This window comes from Dasypus novemcinctus, chromosome 3 (genome assembly GCF_030445035.2).
Source record: "Dasypus novemcinctus isolate mDasNov1 chromosome 3, mDasNov1.1.hap2, whole genome shotgun sequence".
Lineage (NCBI taxonomy): Eukaryota > Metazoa > Chordata > Mammalia > Cingulata > Dasypodidae > Dasypus > Dasypus novemcinctus.
In genome coordinates this window covers 49129053-49153529 of record NC_080675.1, presented here as the reverse complement: position 1 = coordinate 49153529, position 24477 = coordinate 49129053, and the positions used below count along the sequence as shown (strand labels likewise).

Here is a 24477-nt window from a genome sequence, read left to right as displayed (position 1 = left end):
AGCTCGAACCTTTCTTTTTTGCTAAAACCTTTAATTGCTCCCTTCCTTTAGATTCTTACTACATTATTTAAAACTGATACACATTTCTCCCAGGGAGGATATGGAAAGTACACTTGAATTTTGGTATCTGCTTATTCTTTTTAGTAAGGCAATGCATTATGGTGCAGAATGAGATTCTGATCTTTTTTTTTTTTTTTTTGTACTGTTGCCTCAATTTTTAGCTCAGATTTCCTGTGTCAAACCACTGGTTTACAAATAATTATGCTCTCTGCTAAATTATTGTGACCACATGCACCAACAAGGCAGATGAAGCATGTATTGCTGCTTCCAAGTGGCAACCCACAGGTTCTCTCTTTATCTGACACTTATATTGCACGTCATTTCTAAAGGGAAAAAAAAGTTATTTCTGCTGGGATTTGATTTGCAGCATTCTTTTCTCATGTTTCAAGCCCAATGACAGCTTGCTGATTTAATTTTTAAAATTCAATTAAAATTTTAAAAAAATCCTTAATGGAGGAATATACAAGCACTTCAGTTTTTCTGCTGGTATTAGCAGTGCTTATGGCTCCCGTTGGAAATGACTGCCAGTCTGGTTGAAGACAGGGTAGGAAAGAAAGAGGAAATGAGGGAATGGGAAAAGAAGGGGTACTGGAAAAGGAAGAATGATATTTTTAAAGATAGAAAGAGATCAAGAGTAATTGTCCTGTATCTTAGTTTGTTTGCTCTTTTCTCGATATTGTCAGGTTCATTTATTGAATGCCTTCTGAGGGCCAGACCTTGTGCTTGCCTGTAAGGCGAAAAATCAGCTTTTGTTTTATTTTCTTGTTGATAGCAGAATGGCTTCTTACCCTAGTAAATGAGTCTGTCTGTGCACTCAGGCTGACCCAGTTTTTATTTCATTTGCTCCCCACCATAAACTTCTGAGGTTGATTGTTATTCTCATTATGCAAATGATCGATCAAGTTCAGAGAGGCTGATTTGCTTTGGTCTTCTGGATAGTAAATGCAGGCCCAGACTCAAGCTCAGAGTCTTTTTTTTTTTTTTAATTAGAGAAGTTGTGGGTTTACAGAACAATCATGCGTAAAATATAGTCAGATTGCTATTCTGAGATCAAGAATCTTTCTAGGACATCCAGCTATCTGGGAAGCATTCTAGTATTTTCTTTTTATTCTACCTTATAAGAAAACTATCCCCTAGGTAGTATAATCCCATCCTTCCCAGGGTTTTGTCTTCTTTTGCAATGATGTCTTCTTGCCAACATTTCCCTTGCATTCCTCCATCTTAAACCCAAAGATTGACGTTCACCTGGAAAAGGTGCTGCCTTCTTAGACATCAGGCATGGGTCAGGGAATCTTGTGTAGATTGAGCTTAAGATTTTACAGTTTTTGCTGTTCTCAGTAGCTTCTCTTGTTGTAGACCTTAAGCTAGAACTTAAAGGAAATAAAAATAAGCAAGTTTAGCTTCAGGTATGATAGCTGTCCTTGCCTAGTTATACCCTGGTTGTCCTTGACTTCACCTTAACCACTTTTCTCCATTGACTACTTTTTCTTCTTCTTATTCATTGACTATTGATGAAAAACTCAACGTGGTTGATTTTGTTGATAGTTTTTCAGTTGGCTCTTAAAGTATATTCCTGCAGACTTCTGGAGATTCTTAAGACAATGTCAGGGGATCTGAAGGTCAGAACTCTTTTCCTTATAATACTAAGTTATAATTTGTCCTTTTTACTCTGTTGACATTTGCACGAATGGTAGAAAATCAATGGTGGGTAAAACTGCTGCCGCCTTAGCACATATGAAAGCAGTGGGACCAACCTGTGTTGTGGCCAGTATTTTCTTCACGGCCACACACTTGCAGAAAAGGGAAAAAGCCAGTTTCACTTAAGATTGTTCTTGAGGAAGCAGTAAAGATTATTAATGTTATTAAAACTCAACCCTGGACTATCTATCTTTTTAATAATCTGGGTGAAAAATTGGCAGTATGCATCAACCACTTCTGCTACATGCTGAAATATGATGGTATCTTCAAAAGTGCTCTTGGGATTGAGCTATAAATTGAGCTAGCCATTTCTTTATGGACACTATTTTTATTTGAAAGAACAACTGGTAGACAAACTATAGTTATAGAGACCTGACAATTTATCAGATGTTTTCTTAAAAATGAATGATGTAAGCCTTTCAAGGAAAACAACCTTGAGTAGTTGGTGCCTTTAATAAAATTAGAGCCTTCAAGCCATAATAAGAATTTTAGTAATTTATATCTATCATCATGAGCTTAACAGTTTCCTGATACTTAAAGACTTTTTTTGATGAGTGTATTGTTGTTAATTAACAATTGTGATTTTTTTTTTCATATTGTATGGATGAAATGTGTCAGTGTTTGGAAGATCTGCATGGCTCATTGAACCCATATTTTCAAAATGACTAATGTATGATGTTACAAAACCAGCTATGAGTAAAGGAGCCATTCAAAGTGCAAGATAGGCTAATGGATTTTAATGTAATGGAGTGTGAATAGTTCATTGATATGTTTTTAGATTCTACATTCTAACTAACCTTGAAGAGGCTATTATTTGTTGAGTTTTGATATAGATCAAAGAATAATTTTCACAATTAATGGAAAAGCTCTTAAAACACTATTATTGCCAACTACTCTCTGTGTGAAGCTGGCTTTTATTCATATATTTTAATTAAAACAACATTGCTACAGGTTAAATACAGAAGCAGATATAAGAAGCCCACTGGTTTCTTTTTAAGTCAGACATTAAAGAGATGTGCAAATTTATAAAAGTGCTACATTTCTCATTAAATTTTTTTGTTTTGGAAACTAGAGTTACTTTTCATTAAAATTTTATTTATGTTAACATGCAACTGGCTTCTTGTTATTTTAAGTGAATAGATAAATATTTTTAAGGTCTCTTTTAATTGCTAATGTGGCAACTATCAATAGAAATCCACAAAATGTAAGACCTTGACTTCTCAATTTTTAAGAGTTTTAAGGGGTCATGAGACTGAAAAAACCCTTAGAACTTCTGGGTTAGAGTATTTTCCCTTTAATCTTTCTTTCAAAAGGCCAGCACTTTTAATTTTAGTGACTATAGGGAGAAGGGACTAATAAATATTTATTTATGTCATCGGGGACCAATGTTAGATGACAATTAAGTGATGTAGGTAACAGAGAATAATCTAGGCATTTTTGAAGCCTCAACCCTTTTTTCCCTCATGAGTTTTACAGTGCAAGTACTTTTTCAGCCAGTTTTTTTGGTCATAAACCTTTTTTCATAAAAATAGGAAGGTCAGGAAGCGACACCAAAGCAGCCCAGAAGCCTGTGGTGGTTTCTAACTTTAGAGCTGCCTGTTATGGGTAGCTTTATGCTAAACCTTTGTTTAATTCAGATAGAACAAGGCCAATTGCAACCCTTCTGAGCAGGCATTCAGAGCTGTTAGCACTAAAAGCTGAATCTACAAAAAGAGCTCATAGAGCTGTGGACCCAAATATTAAGAGACCAACCACATGTGGCACTTGCTTATTAACTAATATGTGCCTTTTAAATAAGGTTCTTACAGAATTCGGCATCTGACTAGTTTCTTAATTTTATCAAACTTCTTTCTATTTTCATTGAAATTACACTAATGTGGAATTCTCCCAGTAGTACTGAGATTTGGGCAAAACAGAAATGATTTAATTTTATGATAGAAAAATTAATTGCTTCTCAGTCTGTTTTCATTATGCTTCAGTCTTATTTCCAGCAACTCCTTATCTGCTCTTTCTGTTTAAAATGAACCAGGCAGCAGTGTTTCCATTTTCCAGACGAAATTTTAGTCACATTCCTTTTCCTAGGTTTCCCCCCATAATGCCCTGTGTCTGTGGGCAAGTCGGGAAGTAGGAAGAACTATTCCCTCCCTTCCTCTCCCTTGAAATATATCTTTAGAAACATGATTTCATCCTGGTGTGTAAGATTTCTGTTCTGGATCTCAGGTGGGTGGGGTGCGGGCGGGGGCTGGGGGTTGCACAGCAGCCTATGGCTGCAAACACATTCTTTGTGTATGTCAGAGATTGCCTTAGATTTTTATGTAAGTGTGGCCACTTACTTCTCACACTATTCTGGAGAAAATCAATTGACACCTCTGTCTGTGATTACATTTGGTTATACAATAAAATGGGTTAAGCAGTACTTCTTATGTATCACCACTTGGGCCCAGTGGATCAAGAGAACTCTCCATATATACACAAGCAGTATTTATGAATAGAATTGTGTACTGTATATGTGCTTGCACATGTGTGCATGCCCAAACATACTGATTTATTTTCCCAAGCCTCAAAATTTGGTATGTGGGTGAAGGCACAATCAATTAGAAAAATGCTTAAATATATAATAGCCAAGTGGAAGGCGCTATGAAAAAAATAAGGCAGGGTGAGAGGATAGAGATGGAGAAGGTATGTGTGGTCAGGGAAGACCCTCTCATGTGGTGATGTTTGAGCTGGCCTGCAGGAGGCCTGCCTGGGAGAAGAGAGAACAGGCAGTACAAAGACCCTAAGGGAGAGCATGTTGGTGAGTTGGAGGTGCAGCAGGGAGAGGACTTTGCTGAGCCCTGCAGTGCAGATGAGATGCATCCCAGGATTGTTGGCACAAGGTTGGCACCCCAGTTGATGGCATTCCCCATTCTAGGAACAACCTTTTATCATCTAAGTGAAGTTGGCTTTTATTTGGTGTTGGCTTATCATTTGGTTGCTTGAACATCAATGTTTTTCCTTTGGCCAGGGGCTTGGAGAGCACAGTATTAAATCTATTTGTCATGAGTTTCTAAAACAAATATTTTAAATTTATCATGAAGACCTTTTCAAGTTCTAGGAATTCTGTGAATTCCATCATGGTTTCTTATTGTTCTAAGCTAAAGTAGATCTGTCACAAGGTTAATAAACATTAAGAGTTCAAATTGGCTGTCTGGAGAGATGTAACAAGTCCATGCCCTGCTAAATGTAATTAGTTGTAATTCAATTCTATTTATGGGTTATTAAGAAATTACTCTTATTTGTGCACCTCACCCATCTAACACATAGTCAGAAAATTCAGGCTCAACTGGAGTCTTCTACTCTTGAACTTAGTGTGAACTATCACCTGTACAGTTTTACTAAACCTCTGGAGAGGTGCTGGTAAATAGGTTGGCATTTGGTATAAGCTCACTGTATGTTTCCACCAACTTTTTGGAGGGTTAATTCTTGAAGATCGATGATATTTCCTGTTTTATGTAAATAAGGATGACTTTACCTTCCTTAGCATAATGGGAACCATTTAAAGAGACAGTGTTTTGTGGTCTTGATGCTTGCCCAGTAAGCTTTCTGAGTTGTTAGGTTTGGGATTTGAAATGTCAAGAGAGCGCATTGGAATCACATGAGGAGTTTGGAAAATACAGAGTCTCAGGATCTCAGCCTGAATTAGGATCTCTGGTAGGAGGCCAAGGAGACAGATTCTTAATAACCCCCCTTGGCTGATTTTAATGATTGGCTAAGTGTGGACACCCCTGTTCTATCCTAAATCACATCCATTTTGATTAATGGAGAATTTGGGCATTGGGAGGTTTGTTAGTTGAAAAAAATCACATAGGGGAGAACACCCCCCCACACACACACACACACAAAGGGAAGTATATTACTTTTGTGTAGTCCACTCATAGTTTACAAAGTCCCAAATATGTTCTTTTAAGAATGTTTAAAAGTGCTGTGACAGGTCAGGTTATAGTTTTTGCATTTTTAAGATGAGAAAAAAGAGATTCAGAGGCTGAGGACCTTGTTAATGTCTAGACACTCGAACTAGGCTTGAGAGTGATGTCATCAGGATGGGAGTGTTGGCTTTGCTGCCTGTCACCTGTTGGAATGGAGGCAAGTAGTAGGGGGTTCCTTTCTCTTAGGTAACTAGGATCAGGAAAAGCTATTTTAAAATGAATCCAGTTAAATCAGGAACCACCATTTTTTATAGTATGTATCTTGAAGATTGATTGGGGCCCTGTAAAAATGATGACAAAGATTATGGCAGTAAATTTATTTCATCTTATGTTTATTAGTGCTTGGGCTGTAACGACACCTGTGTGCTGGTTCTTAGAACAAGAGCCGATCAAATAACTCAGTATGTACTTTTCTGACTGATCCAAAAGCGTGATAATAGCTTCCACTTCACGATTGTTGACTTTCTCAGTACTGTTACCAAGAGGGTTGTTTTTGCAAAACTATTTGAAGATGTCATCAAGTTTTCCAAAGGCTGATCATCCTCCTTCAGTGTTGATGGATCCAGTGCCCCAGACTTCTTTTGTGAGTGGCTTTGCTGAGACTGGAGCAGCTCGTTAGTCATCTTCATGACCTCCTCTGTGAGCCTCAAGATCTCACTGTTAGCCTGGGGCAGATTTTAGTGTATGGATTGTATTGTGGGGTATATCTGCTACTTGGGATGGAGAACAGTAGCCATTTACATTGTGGGCAGGGAGAAATGTCCCAGAGGGACTAATTAAAGAGTGGTCAGTCTGTTCATCAGTGACTATTTGTTTTTTGTTTTTTTTTTTAAAGATTTATTTTTATTTATTTAATTCCCCTCCCCTCCCCCGGTTGTCTGTTTTCTGTCTTTTTGCTGCGTCTTGTTTCTTTGTCCGCTTCTGTTGTTGTCAGTGGCACGGGAAGTGTGGGCGGCGCCATCCCTCGGGAGGCTGCTCCCTCCTTCACGCTGGGCGGCTCTTCTTATGGGTGCACTCCTTGTGCGTGGGGCTCCCCTACGCGGGGGACACCCCTGTGTAGCACGGCACTCCTTGCGCGCATCAGCACTGCGCTTGGGCCAGCTCCACACGGGTCAAGGAGGCCCGGGGCTTGAACCGCAGACCTCCCATGTGATAGACGGACGCCCTAACCACTGGGCCAAAGTCCGTTTCCCATCAGTGACTATTTGTATGCTCTCTATAAATCTCACAATTATTGGAACTTTGATTATGAGTACCCCAATGAATTCAGGTGTCTTGGTAAAAAGAATCATTTCTTCCTTATCAAAAGTGCAGTGCAGTCTTATGTAAGTCAGAAGTGTTTGAGTACCATTCTTTATGAACGGCTGCACATTTTGGTACCACAATCATATCTAATAGTGACTTAGAGTCCACCTAGGCAGAGGCCCTTGTAATAACACCGGGAGGAATTCTTTCTAATGTAGGACTTCAGGAAGAATTTGTTGACAAGGGCTGAAGCTTAATTCTGGGAAGGAATGGTATGGATTTTGTTAAACATTCTAATGTTGATGATTAAGTTGGATTCTTAACTCCCTTTCTAGCCCTTCCTTAGTGAGGATGCTGGGAGAATGGTTTCTGTCCTGAGTCTGCTCACGGGTGTCCAGGATCTGTCTGGTCTTGTCCATGACTCTTCTTTGGGGGCTTGCATGGCCTCTGTTGGGACTTCTAATTCCAGCATTCTTGCCTTTGCCTCTGGGAATGCTCCAAGCTCACAGTATAGTCTTTATGGGGACTCTAAACTGCAGAATCTTGTCTGTAATCTAGCTAGGTCTGTTTGGCCCCTCCCTGCCTCTAACCAGGGATCACAAACTGTCCCTGGGCTGAAATGGGCCCACCTACTGGTTTGGTTAGTACAGTGTTTCTGAAGGTTTTCACCTTCAGGGCAAGGTTCTTCAGAACACCCGACTCTGAGCATCCCCTGTTGTCTGAATTCCCCTCTGACCGCATTCCTCCATGTTTCCTGTCTCCTGCCTCGGTTTGCAATCATGAGTCTGAGCATTTGCTCTGTGTGTTTTCTTGGGAGTATGCAGTTACCATGGGAGGGGAGCACATATGGATCTTTTAGTTGAAGGATCACTTCTTTGCTGGGCTTGAGACTGAAAACACGTCCCCTTCCCTGAGCACCATAAACAGAACTCTTTTGCACCACTCAGAATTCCCTCCTACCCCAGTGGCACTCATATTTCAGGTTTGGGTGGTGTGGGGTCTCACTGTTACAGGGAGCTCTTAGGGGAATAGTAGGGAGAGGAATCTCTTTTCATTTGGTTTTTTAATCCAAGAAGTAAGTCAGGTTTCCAGATAATAGATCTACTTTTAGTGATACCTCCAGCTCCCTGAAATGCCCACCAGAATTCATTTTTGGTGTTGATCCATTATTTAACAGAGCCCTGAAGGAAAAAAAAAATCCCTTGGGATTTGCTGCTGGGGATCTCTTACTGCACTGGAGAGGTGGGCTGGGTGGTAGAAGGGGCATCAGCTTCAAAATCAGACAGATCTGTTCTAATACCTGTGTTTAGCTCTGTAACCTTGAGCAAGGGCAGCCTTAAGTGTATAATGTGGGGCAAGTAACATCTACCCACAGGATTCTTACGAAGTTCCATGAGATCATACTCATGAGAACACACCCACAGATTCAGTGTGCATCAGAGGCTGATGCAGATTATGTAGCCATCGATCTTGAAAGAAAATTCATACCCCATTTGCATTCATATACTTTATATGACTCATTTAAAAGGCCTTGGGGAAAATATAATGATTCTATAAACCCCTTTTGCTCTGCCATTATTTCAAATGGAGCTTCACATGTGTCATATCCTAGGAGGTTGTAATGTACTTACCGGTGTGTCTAAATGCAAAAATTTTGGTAGGAGCTACCATCAGTGAAGCTGAGAATGGGGAAGAAGTATTTCAGGGTGGGGGCAAAGGAAGGTACAGGGTAGATTCACCGCCTAGCCAGTTTTCTACTTGCTGGGCCACAAGGAACATATTGTTCCCAGGGAATTGTTCTTTGGGGTTTTGCTAGTTCTTTTTTTTTTTTTTTAAGGAGGTACCAGGGACAGAACCCAGCACCTCAAAGCTGGGACGTAGGCGCTCAGCCACTGAGCTACATCTTCTCCCATGGCTGGTTCTTTTAGTATAGATAAAGAACTGAAATGAGTGCCTTCTCCCCATCATTATGTCAAGAAGAATAAATTAATATTTACAAGAAATGTTTAGGTCCCAGGAAGAAGGTATATTTTAGAAGCAGGTTGTATGTGCTACTTGCTATTAATCTCTTACCTCTAGAGGACTGAATTTTAAGTGCCAGGAACTGACACTGTAAATTGTCAGGCAGCATTGGCCCCCACCCAGCCCTCTCTTTATTTCCCCATACCAGGATTTTGTTAGATTTGGTCACCAGCTTGATAACCTGAACAAATGCTGCCCATCAGCTTTAGAGTGGTTCTGGTTGTTTACTTTTATTTATTCACAAATTGCAGTTGACTCACTCCATGTGGGTATTGATATAGCCTTTGGCCTTTTCCCACTTTTTGCCTTAGTTTATTAAATTAGGCTTTCATGTGTTGACTTTTGAGGTTTTAATTTTACAGAGGTTGTTATCTTTGCATTACCAGCTGGCATCTCTTGCTTGAGTCCATAAACGGGTTTTGTTTGCTTGCTTACTCATTTGTTTTGTTTAGCACTTCACCACCATCCATTCCTTCTTAAACTAAAGACTGTATTACATTCGAGTGAGAGATCCTTTCTAAATCCAGCACTTGATTATTAATTAAAATATCTCATATGTTTTAGAGGCAAAATTACACTTTAGTTGCATGTGAAGGGAGGAAACATCCTGAACAACATGAACTTTTAAATAATTAACTTTTGCATTATTTGGGCTTATCTTTTTCCTCTACTCTGTGGTGACTATAGGTAGGGTAATATACATCCCAAGGACTGCTGGTAGCCTTGGTTGTTTCTGGATGGTCTGACAAGTATCGTCAAGGCATATTAAAGACTTTTTTTTTTTGCGTGGGCATATTTTTGGCACATGATGCTGCTTCTGCAGGTAGACAGATCATATATCTGGGTGCTTGCTTCCTGCCTTCAGCACCATTTCTGGCCCGTAGAGTGTGACCGAGGGGACTGCTGTGTCTAAGTTAGTCCTTCTGCATCCCCCACCACATTCTTGGATGCTCTCTCTTCCCTTTTCCCAGAGCTCCCCTTGGCCATTTCAAAGACAGAAGTCACCTGTCATCAGCAAATCTGACCTTTCTCCAGTGGGCAGTACAGTCTCCTGCTTGTGGCGGGTAGAGAAGGAGAGCCATCAGGGCCAACGTCCTTTGGTAGCCATGCTTCTTACTGTTCGGAGCATTGCTCTGGGCACCCCTAACAAATCTAAAAAGCAAGATCTGATAGGATCAAACCGTTTCCAAGGAACTTAGCTGAATCCCAGATTGTGATGGTCAATTTCATATCAACTTAGCTAGGTTTTTGGTATGCAGTTGTTTGCTCAAGCACTGGCCTGTATGTTCCTGTGAGCGTATTTGTAGGTGGAATTCATATGTATAATTAGTTGAATGCATCTATAAGCAACAAAGGAGAGCAATGTGGGGAGGCTTTTCAGATTCAATCATTTGGATTCTTTAAAAGCTAGAACTGAGGATTTCAGAGATCAGAAAAAGAATTTCTGCCTCAACTTCAGCATTGACTTTTGCGGTGATTTCCAGCCAGCCAGCCATCTTCCCCTGGGGAATTCTGATTAAGGACTTTAGCATCACCTTTATCAGAGTTTCCTGCTTGAGGCCTGCCCTGTGGATTTCAGACTTGCGAGCCACCTCATGGTTGTGCAAGGCAATTTTTTATAATAAATCTCTGTATATATAATATACTTAACCCTATTGATTCTTTTTCTCTGGAGAACCCTGACTAATATAGAAGATAAACTCAAGAATATTTATAGGAATACAAAACTATCTAGTACTAAATAGGTAAAATTTATGTTGTCTGACAGTCAATAAAAAATCACCAGGCATGCAAAGAGTAGGAAAAATATGGCCCGTAATGGGAAGCAGATCAGTCAATTGAAACCAACTCAGAACTAAAACAGATGTTAGAGTTAGTTGTAACAACATTAAAACAGTTCAGATAACTATTTATTCCATAAGCTAAAAAAAATTAGAGTACAAACATGGAAATTTTTTTTAAAAGCCCCAAATTAGATCCCAAGCATGATATTACCTTCTGTGACTCAATACTTACCTGTTACTTCCACCACATACCACATGATTTGAGCCCAGCCCTCTAAAATTTATCTGATTACTTATCCCCTTCTGGTCCACTCATTATCCTGTCTATACCCAGATTCTAGGGTTACCCCTAGCATGTTAACTCAAGATCTGTTTTAGTCTGGGAATTTTACTCTGCCTGTTGCTCTCAACCCCTCCCTCTGTTTCTGCAGCTCAGATCTCACTCCTGAGTTTGAGCCTTGTGGTCCAGCTACACGGTGGGCACTCCCACCTGGACTGCACATTCATTCATTCATTCATTATTTTAATTGACAAACATGCATCTTCTGTCCCCATGTCTAAGGTTCTGGGTGGAACTGAAATTTGGGGGGAAACTATTTAAACCACTGTTGTAGGAGAACTTGTGGGTCAAGTTTGGGTATCTGGGAGAACAGAGATAGCAGTAGTGGAAATAGACATGTTGGGAGGAGGGGCTGACATGGAGGAGAATGATGACTGGGTGAGGTGTCTGCAACATATCACCGAATCAGAGCTCACAGGAAGAGCTGAGGCAGAAGGAAATATCTGAGAGTGTCCCTGGTGAGGAAAGGCCCTGGAAGATGAGTGGCCACTTCTTTTAAGCTATAGAAGGCCTTGAAGGAAACACAAAAAGAACAAAGAGATAGTCACAGGATCAGAGTGGTATGAGCCCAGCAGAGGCAGAGTTTTCTATTAATACATGTGTAGAAACATTAATTAAGAAGACTCTTACTCAATTTTCTCAGCTCTCATAAGAGTCGCTTTGTGTTTCTTTTGACTAATACACTAAATGGCCAAGGTTACTATACATTTGGTAAAGCTAATCATTGGATTTTTGTTTTCATTTACAAGAGTATCAAAATACTAGCTGTGCATTTGTTAGACATATATTTTTTAAGTTTAAGACTCTGCTTGAGGTCCACAGCTTGGGAATCACCTGAGTATCCTGTTTTTTCTTTTCTTTTCTCTTTTCTTTTTTTTATTCTTAAAGCCTAGACAGTGAATCTCTGTCTTCCAAGACTTGACAATACAAATGAAAACATCTAGGTTGAAAATGTGTTTGTGTTTGCAGTTTATTTGTGTAAGAGGGCTTTTTAGTGGATGCCCAGAAGGGTCCACAAGGAAGCCACACCAGAGTTATTTCTCCTCGGCAAGGGGAGAGGGAAGACCGGCTGACCCATTGATTAAACTTGAAAAGGGAGAGTGTGTTTTTTGTCACCTCAAAGGCCAGCTGCTTATTGAATTTCTCCACCCTGCAATTGTTTTACATATGGAATTGTTCCTGGAGAAAGATCTAACATCTGCACAGGTCTGTCCTGTTTTTTGGCTGTGTTTCCTGAAGCAGATTCTGTGCTGGTGCTCATACACTGGAAATGGCACGTACAGTGAAAGGGACTATTGAGCCTGTGTGTAGAGTTTTGGTAGATCCTACTTTGAAGCATTTTGCATGTTTGTAAGGTCAAGCCCGTTCATTAATTCATTAAATATTAAATACCTCGTGTGCCAGGTGCCATCCTGTGTCCTGGTGATAAAAAGGTGACTGTAACCGCATTTCTGCATTCAAAAAACTCACAGCCTGGAGAAGAAGGTGGTCATCTGAACACAGTTCAGCATGATGCGTATTGATTATTAATCCACAAGGAGCTCTGGGAGCTTCCTCAAGAAGGTCTGATGACTTCAGCATGGAAGAGAGGGAGATGGGAGATGAAGCTGGGTGGGGAAAATGAGAAATGCAATGTGCTATATGGATTCTGCCTTTACATCTGGAAGGAGTAACCTAAGCCTGGGGGTGTTGGTTTTGTTGCTGAGAGAGATGTCTCAGAGAGCCTCAGGGGAGCAGAAAGCCTTCGTGATAGGTTGGCCAACCACATTTGTTCTCCTGGCACTAGAATCAGAATTATTTCTTTGCTTGTCAAAGGTGCCACTTAGCCCCTGAATTTTGCAGTGACATTAGTAAATAGAGAGCTTTGTAGCAATGATTGGAAATCTCTTGGGGTCTGTCTCACAGGAGCAAGGATATTAACTCTAAAGCCTGGGCAGATTCCATCCTGGGAATTACGTTCTGCCCCTTCCTAAATTCCCATTGTGGTTTCAAATGAAGAAGCCATTGTTCACTTTCCTTCCTAAAAGAAGCAATATATTTAACTTCTGGCTCGTTGCCTGATGGAGGACTGATCTCTAGGAAGCCAACACCCGTGGCTTCCCATCAGGACAAACATGCCACCTCCATCCGATTTCCCTCTTTGGTCGAGGCTATTTAGATTCTACACTGGCTTAGGCCGAGTCTTGCTGTTATGTTCTGCTGGGTGGCGATGAGACCCTTGATTCCTATCCGTGTTTAATAGAAAAAAATGACAAAGTCTTAGCTCCTTATCACAACCAGAGATTCTCCAAAAGATCTATAATGGGAATTTAAAAGGAAATGTCTGATGTGAAAATCTATATGACTTTAGGACTTTGAAGCCCAACACAAAAAGCCTCTATCACTTGGTTGAATAGATCAGGTCAAGGCAGGTGCGCTTGAGCTGAAGTTTGCAAATTTAGTTTTAAGCAACAGAATGTTTTTTTTTCTTTAAATGAAATCTCCCACAGAATCTAAATCCCATAGAACTTCTCAACCTCAGCACAATTGTCATTTTAGGTCTGCTAATTCTTTGTTGTGGGGACTGTCCTGTTGTTGTTCAGCAGCACCCCTGGCCTCCACTCACACGCGCCAGTAGCACCTCCCCCTCTCCAGCTGTGGCAACAGAAATGTCTCCAGAAGCTGCCAACAGTCCCCTGGGGGGCAAAATCACCCTGTCACTGCAATACAGTATAGAAAATGGTTTTTGGTTTTTTTTTTAGGAGGTACTGGGGATTGAACCAGGACCTAGTACATGGGAAGCAGGCACTCAACCACTGAGGTACATCTGCTCCCCAGTGAGAGTTGGTTTTCCCCTTTGTTTGCTTTTTTGTTTGTTTTCTTAGGAGGTACCAGGAATCAAACCCCGGACCTCAGACATGGGAAACAGGCATTCAACTACTTGAGTTACATCTGCTTAGAAAACTGTGTTTTTTTAAGAGGCAACTGATGCTTGGAAGTGGGACTGATTTCCTCCTTCAGAGCTCTGCCCATGGTACCTGATCCTCAGTGGTAGAGTTTGAGGAATTGCTGTGGGGCCCTTGACTCTTTAGATACACTATTCCAGAAGGGTCAGTTGAAATATTAAAAACTTGGAACATGAGAATGCTTTATAAGCAAAGCACAAAAGCTAAAATTAGACCCAGCTGTAGGTATTTTAACCCCATATATTCAGTAAACATTTTTGCCTATGTATGCATCTGTGCTTTGTATGTGTGTTTGAATATGTAGAATAAGGGAAGAGAAATAGCTGGGTGATGTCTATCTAATTCTTTATGCATTTGGGGTCGGTGCAATTTGCTCTGTTTTGCCAGAGCCCCCAGCTTCCATGGGGCTGTGCAGAACCAGCCCTGCTCATGGGGGTGCTCAGCGAGGCTGGTGCCTGCAGCCTCTTTCAGCCAGGCTCTGGCTGGACCCTGGGATGGCCTATAGTCCTTTCAAAATCATGAGATGATTTTTACCCTTCTAACCTTCATACTCAGTGAGTACAAAGTGCTGTTGAAGGCTGTCCTGCAGGCAGAATCTGTACCCAGTTCTGGCTCTTCCGGCCTCTGTGGGTGTCAGTATGAACAAGAACAATATCTCTAAGTGAGCCACTCCCACCTGTGGAGAGACACGTGCACTCAGGAAGGAAGACTTGGCTGCATGGGGAGCCTCAGCTTCTGTAGTTCTCCCAGCAAACTCGTTCTAACGCTGTGCCCCAGTCAAAGTTCAGCGTTAAATCCGTGAATAGCCTGTGCCTAGCGTGAGGACTCTCTCCTCCTCCTAATGATTTGCTTTTGAAGTGTCTTGGCACATAAAGCAATGTCTCAATTTCCTAAAAGAGCCCTGGGAACAAAGGAGTGAACAAAAACTCTTTTTATCTGTTTATCTACTGATGGATCCCGTTTCCAGAAATGCTTCTGGAGACCTACAAAGGTTTGCTTAGAATTCCTGGAAGAGGGTGATAAGAGCCAGTGGTAGCCCCTCTGGCATCCCACCCCTCCCCCAGCCACCAGTGTGGGCTGGGGGGCAAGAGCTCGGGGGAAAGCTGGGATGGGACTTAGGTAACCGACAGGACAGGACCCTCTCTGCTCCCTCTGGCCCGTGATGGGAACACTTGCTTAAAAGTTTAAAGTCAGATTGGTTTACTTAATCTCTGGGGTGAAGTACTGCTGTCAAGTAAGTACACAAACTACTGGGCTGAAAATAGAGACTCAAGAAAGGTTACAACTGATGCTTTGGTTTATAGTAGACATTATCTAAGGGATGTATGTAATTGGATTGTTTTGAAAGAGAAGTTGAGTCCCCAGGATGCTTTTATGCCCCAGTTCCCTAATAACACCTGCATTTCCTGATCTCTGCACTTTGTCATCAAAATATGCATCCAGTTTCAGGTAATGCCTATAGGGTGTATGGTTTAATAGCTGCGTACTATAGAAAATATTCCTACATTTACATTCAACTTTATAATGTATAAATTGTTCTTTACATGCATACTCTGGATTAATCATCACAAATTGGCTCATACTGAGAAAATTTAGGGAATCTGATACTGTTGCTCTCCTGTATGAAACCCCTCGGTGCCTTCCTATGATCTGTGAAGGTCCACCTCTCTTCCATCCTGATCTGATATTTACCTTCCTTTTTAACTGTCATTTTCTGAATGTGGCAAACTCTTATATATTTCTATCTGCTTATTCAATGCCAACATGAATCCCTTCTTCCCTCCCTTCCTTCCAACTTGTTTTGTAGGTTCCGGGGCCACATCTTTTGCCTCCCCGCTGCCCACCCCTAGTTTACAGTCTAAATAGGTGAATGTGATGCTGACTAATAAGGGCTCTGGTCTTCATGCTCTTTGAGGAGGACAATCTGTCCCTGACTCGAAGGGATTAGGGAAACCGCTCAGCTAAGACAACGCCTGAAATGGATGTCATTTTGGGAGGTGAGGTTGGAGAGTGAGAGGAGAGGAAAGCAGAGATTAGGGCTGGGGGGGGGGGGGGGCGGTGGGTGGAGGTGGTCAGGGGTGCAGCCAGTGAGCTGCTTCAGGGTCTTCTGCCCCAGGCCAGAAGGCAGCTGCCGAATGGTTTTTAAGCAGGAGCTGATAGGGTACCATGGTTCAAGAACATTTTGGGGGAATTTCCTCTTCGCTTCCTTCTTTGCCAGTGCACTGATGCTCAGGCTGAGACTCGGTTCAGGCATTGCCTCCTCCTGAGACATTCCCCAGACACAGCCCAGGGCTCCCACTTCTGGTCCCAGTCACCCTGGATATGCACAACAGAGATAAGGCAACAATCGCTTTTGTATTTCCTGTTATTTTCTTGTGTGTCCTTCCTGCTAGATCACTGGTTCTCAGAGTTGAAGACTTGGAATCTGGATCCCAACCCTCAGCTATTCTGATTCATTAGGTCTAGGATAGAGTCTAGAATCTCCACTTTTATAATCACAAGCAGAAACACTGCTGTGGATGCAGCTTGAGGGCCTGGGTGTTAACACGCGTGCACACACCCATGCATGCTTATTTTTTTCTCTCATTCATATTTATATCTGTATTTCTTAGAGTGCCTGGTACCAGGCTGATATTCTACAAAGGTTTGATACAATGGATGAATGAATTTGTTCAAATTTATGTTGGTAAGAAGTATTGGAGCCTCAATTAAAGTTGACAGTGATTCCCAGGCCCAGGTCCATCCACAGCTTCAGGGCACCGCAACTGCCACAGAGAGGTAGCCTTCGGGAGGCGGGGGCCCCACCGAACCCCAACCTGCTGGAGACCCGGAAATGGGAACGAGGAGCTCTTTAGTTTTCAGTTTATAATTCTCATTTGCCTGGCAGTGTAATCGGCAAGGACAGCACTCGTGGGTGTTAGGCACTCTTACGCCAGACTCTGGGAAGATAAAATTTAGTACTGGCTTTTGGGAACTTGTTGATCTGCTTGAGGGTAAAAGGCAAAAGTACACAGGCATTTGAATGTGCAAGATTAGGAAGGTTAAATGGGGCACTCTGTACAAAAGAGCTTGGGAACTGTGCAGCGACTGAGGAAGGAAAGGAGAGTGCTGCTAGCTGGAGCGGTCCGTGGACACTTTGGATGGGGACGCGCTTTTGTGAAGTTTGGCTTTGGGAAGCCATTCCAGGTGAGAGGGTGTGGCGGGAGCAGAGTCTGGCAGGAGTCGTGGGAGAAATTAACCAGGAATAGTGAGGGCACCAGGCTGACCACAGCACAGGATTGTGTAGGGAAGTGAGTGATGGTTGTTAGTCTGGAAGGTGATCGAGGTCTGGGTTTGAGAGGGCATAAGTGAAAGGATGGAGATAAGATTCTGATGTGGGGCAGCGTGGCACTCTTCAGTTTCAGCACATTCAGCTCTTTAAAAGTCGGTTGTCTTCCACCTCAGCTTCATTCACCTAATTAAGCAAGGTCACTGATTTCTGAAGCTAAGATAATAGCCATTTGCTCTTTTTTGGAGGGTTCTGGCCACACTTGAGCTCCGGGTCAGTGGAAGGCAACCCAAGATGCCTCCCGGGTGGTTTCGTTTGGCTTTTTAGTACAGAGGAATGTTCACATGCCCCTGCCTGCTCTGTATGCCCAGGTCTGCACACTCTGCCAAGTTGTCACATTCCCTGTTGTGCAGTGCGTCTGCCATCACCATCAATGAAAACATTAAAAAAAAATCAAAACTGTGATTTCCTTAGTTACTAATGCAGATCACAGTGCCACAGTGCTCAAGTCACCAGAAATATGATGTAGAGTAAAGCTTTGAGCCCACACTGACCCTGTCAACGCTGAAGCAGGACTATTAGCTTTTTCACAAGTCTGGGCAAACAGCCTTGGGAAGAATGTTTTCATCAGAGGTATCAATTCTTTGATCCAGGATAATTTCTTTTTTGTCTTAGATGGTAATTTTACCCCAAGGAAGTCTAAGAGATCTTATGTGGAGACTCTTGTTTTGTTTAGAGTTTGCCACAAATACTGGAAGAAGAAAGTCTTTTATTATTCGTGTGTGTGTATATATATATATATTTAAATATATATATATTTAAATGCTAGGCTGTCACTTACTACCTATAATGTGAAAATAGTAAGAAAAACTAGGTAAAAGATCCTGATTAGAAACTATTTTTAAATGGAGAGGAAGTAGGATCGATGTAAATTGGATTATTTTTTACATGAAAAATGTTAGAATTTGTGTGATTATCTTATTCAGCTAGTGATGATATAAAAAAAAAATTGACGGAAGTTTGAAGTGCTCTCTGTACTGGCCAGAATCATGCTATATACGTGGAATTTTAAGACAGATGTATAAGTTTTATATCTTCCTCCCCCAAATACATGTATAAAGCAAACATGATCCCTAACCATTCTGAAACATTTGCTTTCATTCTGAACATAACCTTGGGCAGAGAGTTCTCAGATTCTTAGGTTCCAATTCAGGATGACCCTGTTTTGGGGGCAGGAGTAAGGCCAAATTTTTAAATGAATATAAAGAATAGAAAATGCAGGTGGGATTATATTGATGGACAAAATATTGCTGAGGAATCTGGAACCACAATACCTATAGGAGAAAGGTGCAGTGATTATAGAGACCTGTCCTCCAGTGGAAACTCGGAGAGGCCCTAGGTTTGGAGTTAGGTAAGGAGAGCAGTAGTGTGAAGTGGGACAGAAATCAGGTAATTGATTATGTACAGAGGCTATACCAGTTGCCACCCCTTCTTTCCTACATGAACACAGAGAAATTGGCAGCCAGGCAGTTATTTCTAGGCAAAGCTAGCAAGTGTCTTCTGTAACACAAAATTTTCCTATTCTAGGAAGACACCTCTTGGGAAAACAGACTCAAACCATACAGTGGTGGGGAAAATCCATACCAGCTACTCATAACTTTCTCACCACCTAATTCTTCATTTTGAAATATGAACAGATAATATGATAGGTGAGGGAAACTAGCGCATGAAAATCAGACAAAACAGCTGACTCTGAAGGAAAAGATAGTATTCTAAGGAACTGAAGAAAATTTTTAAAAATGCAAAAAATATTTGATATCTTCAAAGAAATTCAAATAAACATGTTATTGTCAAATAAGTATGGTCTAGAATATGAGCACTTATGAAAAAACTCTTAAATTTAAGCTATCACTGCTGAAGTAATATATTTAATAGAAAAATTGAAGCTGAAAAAAATCTTCCAACTGTGGAATAGAAGGAAAAAAAAATATGAATGAAAATATAATACATGTGGTTAATAGGAATTCAGAAAGAATAAACAGGGAAAGGAGGACAGAGGGAATAAATAATAGAAGACCTTTTTCAGACCTAAAGGAAAAACTGGAGTTTTCATGTTGAAAAGAACCACAGTGTGCCAGCAGGGTGAGTGACAATAGACCTTTCCCAAGAGCATCTTAATGGAATTATAAACAATAAAAGATAAATAGAATACCCTAAAAACTTTTAGAACTGATAAAAAACCTTTTTACAGAGGCCTTCTTATGAGTAGACTTTACTGGAACAGAGCAGAACAAAGTTGAGAAAGAAGATGAACTTGAGTTTAGAATTCTGAACCTAGCCAGATTAACAATTAAATGTGAAAGCAATGTAAAGGCATTTTTTAAAAAGGCAGGCAAGTATACAGAAAGTTTATCTCTTCTTTAGACTTTCTGACAAAGTTATAAGGATATACTCCAGCATAGTGAGGGCGTAAACCAAGAGAGAAGTCATGAGATCTGGGAAAGAGACTTCTAACCCATTGGGAACACTGAAGGGAAGCTCTGAAGGAATGAAGCTGTACAGAGGTTAAAGTACATTTAGTCCTGATTGAAAAATGTCAGAGTTTCAGGAGGGATACCTTTGGGAAGAATGTGAACTCTGTGTAATCTGTTGTAGAGGCTTGTATTTCATCAACAAGAAAAAATTTTCTGACTTCTTCCCTCAACTAGCTATACCAGAAAGTCATGGTTCAAATGGAAGCCAACACAGTTTTTTTAAAAAGGGCAAAAGATTTAAACATTTTCTCAAAAGAAGAAATATGAGTGAGTAATATACACATGAAAACATGCTCAAAATGTTAGGCATTAGGGAAATACAAATTAAAACCTCAGTGAGATGCCACTAGAATGGCTAAAATTAAGAAGACCAGCAACACTAAATGTTGATGAGGCTGTAGAGAACTAGAGCATTCCCATTATTGGTGGGAGTGCAAAACTGTACAGCCACTTTGGAAGGTGGTCTGGCAGTTTCTTATCGAACTAAGCATACATCTAGCCTATGACCTAGTAATTCTACTCTTAGGTATTTACCCAAGAGAAATAAAGCATATGTGAACAAATGGAAAACAGATGCCAACTACAATATGATTTTTAACAACTAGTGGAATAAAATAGCAAAGAATATGTTTGAGCTTGACACTTGGAATATTTTCCTTAGAGTGGTCCAGAGTCGACCCCTAGAGAAGGGAATGTAGTCCTATCATACCATTCCATTCTGCAGTGAACAATATTTACATAATAGTAAATTGTTTATTAGTTTATTTTAAAAGGTGTGCTCTCAGATATATAAAATATAAACTTGTTATATTCTCCTCATTAAATGAAACTTTTATTATTATATAATGATTCCTTTTTATTTTCTAGCGGTACTGTTGGTCTTAAATTGTATTTTATCTGACATTAGTGTAGATATACTACATCTCTTTTGGCCTGGTATCTTCTTTCATCCTTTTATTATCTACTCTTTACCTGTGTTTTAGGTTTCCATCTTGTAAACAGCAAGTAGTTAGATTTCTTTATTTAATGCAGTTTGAAAGTCAGTGCCTTTTATTTTATTTTATTGTATTTCTTTTTTTGAGTCAGTGCCTTTGAATTGAACAGTTTAAGCCTTTCACAATATTATTGTGGTTATTGATACTTTGGAATTTAATTCTACCATCTTGTTTTGTTCTGCATTTTCTGTCTTTTCTCTGCCTCTCCTCTCTTGACTTTTTAAAAGTTGATTGAGGTGTCTATAACATATTTGGGGTTTGTGTCAAAAACTGTTCACTGGCTGCATAATTTAAAAGGTTCGGAGACCTGTGATCTAGATACACTTACATTCTAGTTGGAGAAACAAGCAATAAAGAGATGAAAAGGCTGAGTGCTTTCTACAGGCATTAGAGGAGGTAAGGGTCAGGAAAGATCACCAAGGGTTTAGGAAACAGGAAAGGCTCTATAGCGGAGATGGGATTTAATTTAGGCCTGAATGGAAGAGTGAAATTTAGGCCAAGGCAAGTTGAGAGGTTTGGGGGCTTTGTTAGACTTGGGAAGAATGACATAAGCCCAGGTACATGGACCTTGGAAAACGAGAAAATTGACTTCTCTGTCCTATTATTATCACAGAAAAGTAATATATTTAGACTTTTGTTAATATGTGTGTTGAGCTGGTACTATAAACTCCAAATGATGGAGAATTTTCAAGTCAGCTACTTGGAATATTCTTAAATACGTCTCTGATTTCCTTGGAAAAATAGAAACCCTTATTCAGGGATACAGATTGAGTTATTCATTGTAATGGGAAAAAAAATACTTTAAATGCATTTTTAAAAAGAGACTCCATTTGTTTCTTGACTTATGGAATGTTCTCTTCCAGGCAGCAAAAGGGGTCATGGAGGGAGAGACTCATAGAGGAGGGAATTCATCACTAATCCAAAAATCTGCTTTCATTAATGGTTTCCATGCCTGTAACTGCTGAACTATTATTTATCATTTTTTAAAATTCAGCAAGTTTTATTTTCTTCATCTCTCTCTTTATAAAATTTTACTTTATTCACCTTTAATTTAAAGCATAATGTAATTGTAATTAAAAGGTAAAGTCAGATAAGATGCTCACTTCTAGGTTGTTAGCTCCTCAAAGGAAGTGACCGAATGATGTAAATGATATTTCATTAAAGCAGCTGTCTCCTTGCCTCTTTTACTTTTAAGATAAGAAAAAGCTGGCTGGGGTTTAAGGTCCCTACATTAGTGTTGTGCAGGAAATTTGGTTGTGTAATAAAGGTATTTTACCCTTAGCTTAGAGTTCTGAATTAGGCCCGTTACAGTGAGCAGTGGTGCAGCAGTTTTTCAAGGATCATGTTGGCTCAGCAGTGAGGGAGGCAGTCTTGCTGTCCTTCCGGGCATGCGGCTGGAGAAGGAAATGATTAGGCATCCTACTCCTTGTGGCTAATATCCTAAAATGTGTTTTTTACTATCATAAAATCAGAACTTGAGAATTTAGATGGGACCTTAGAAATCTACAAGTGGAAAAGGGGAAAAAAAATGGAAAAGGAAATGGAATAAGCCAAACTAAAGGGCAGCATTCTGAGCAGGAAACACATGTTTATCTGGAAAAGATTTCAGTTGAACAGGTTGTTTGTATAAGGATCGTTTTCTGTGAGGAAGGAAGACCAACCTGAGCTTGGAGGCTGGGGTGAGGTTGGAAGAGCAGTCCCTCAGCTTCAAGCGAATGCCTGTTCTGAGTAAAATACGGCCATGTTAGTCAGGGAGATCCTACTTTCATAGGGATGATAGGCTAATACTGTTAGCTTACTTTTTTTTTCTTTAGGAGGTACTGGGGATTGAACCAGGACCTCGACCATGGAGGGTAGACACTCAACCACTTGTGCTTTATCTGTTCCCCTGTTAGCTTACTTTAAAAAAAAAAAGAAAATTTTGTTTTTATTTATTTTTCCCCCACTCCCCCCACCCCTTTCTCTGCTTCCCATGTCCATTCACTGTGTGTTCTTCTGTGTCTGCTTGTATTCTCATTAAGCAGCTCTGGAAACCGATCCTGGGACCTTCCAGAGTGGAAGAGAGGCATTCATTCTCTTGCACCCCTCAGCAGCCTGATCTGCTGCATGTCTTATTGTCTCTCCTCTGTGTCTCTTTTTGTTGCGTCATCTTGCTGTGACAGCTCTCCATGTGGGCCATCACTCCTGCGGCCCTCTTGTGTGGGATAGTACTCTGCGTGGGCCAACACTCTGCATGGGCCAGCATGCCTTCACCAGGAGGCCCTGGGCATCAAACCCTGAACCTCCTATATGGTAGACGGACGCCCAATTGCTTGAGTCACATCTGCTTCCTGTGTTTGCATACCTTTAAGTTACTAATGATGGATATTCATTTTATAAGATATATGATTAAATGGTGACTTTGGTATTAATTGCCCTAAGAATAAAAACAGTAACTTTTAAAGAAATGTGAAAAGATGTTTTTAGTAAAAAGCAGTTGCCAAACAGCATGCAGTATTTGATGCCTTTCATTTAAATTAAGCATGTTCATCAACATATTAATGGTGATTTTTTGTATAGTAACTTTTAAGGTGATTTTTAAAAATGAAAATTTTTGTTTGTTTTTCTTTGTTTACCTTTGCATTTTCTGTACTAACCATGTATCATTTTTTTATTCTTACACAATTACTAAGCAGTTTTTTTTGAGATATATTCACATACCACATGATCTTTCCAAGTATATAATCAATGACTTTTAGTATAATCACAATGATGTGCATTCATTACCTCAAAAAATTTTAGAACAATTTCATTACTCCTAAAAGAAAAAAATCTATATCCCTTAGCACTCCTTCCCCAGCCCTACATAACCACTAATCTAATTTCATCTTTATAAATTGATTTATATCTACATTTTATATAAAAGGAATCATACAATAAGTAGTACTTTCTGTCTGGTTTATTACACTTAGCATAATGGTTTTTTGTCTTATATTAATATTTTGTAGTATTAACATATATTTGTTCAGCTTCAAAGAAAAATAGTCTTACATATGCAGTTTTACCCATATTCATATTTCACATCATGTATTTATATTTCACATAATATATTTTTTCTTTTATGGCTCATGCTTGGGGTGTAAGGTTTAAGAAACTACCACCTACCACAAAATCTTGAAAATGTTTTCCTACATTTTCTTCTGGGAGTTTGATGGTTGTTGTTTTTATATTTAGGTCCTTGATCCATTTTGAGTTAATTTTTGTATAAGGTGTGAGATAGGGGTCTTCATTCTTTCCTTTGGATATGACTATCCAGTTTTCCCAGCACCATTTGTTGAACAGACTGTTCTGGCCTAGCTGGGTGGGCTTACCAGTCTTGTCAAAATCACTTGACTGGAGATGTGAGGATGTATTTCTGAGTTCTCAATTTGGTTTCATTGGTCAATCTGTCTGTCTTCATGCCAGTATCATGCTGTTGTTACTACTGTAGCTAAGTAATATGCTTTAAAGTCAGGAAATAAAAGTCTTCCAACTTCGTTCTTTATGTAACATTTTTATAAACAACAATGACAAAAGAACAAAAAGGGATTTTAAGTGTTACCTCTGCTCTCACAGCTTAAAACCAAGTTATGGCTCATTTTC

The 24477-nt window shown here is 40.1% G+C and overlaps 1 protein-coding gene across 2 annotated transcripts in view; it reads left to right on the top strand.

The window, feature by feature from the left end:
- Positions 1 to 24477, top strand: part of PRKCH (protein kinase C eta) — a 254059-nt gene that overhangs the window by 78154 nt on the left and 151428 nt on the right. The window contains exon 1 of one of the 2 annotated variants that reach the window (XM_058293322.2): positions 17170 to 17245. The exons of the other annotated variant lie outside the window; for it this stretch is intronic. Within the exon in view, the coding sequence (XP_058149305.1) occupies positions 17200 to 17245 (46 nt within the window). The 5' untranslated portion in view covers positions 17170 to 17199. Of the gene's footprint in view, positions 1 to 17169; positions 17246 to 24477 lie in introns of those variants that run through there. 2 annotated transcript variants of the gene reach the window in all.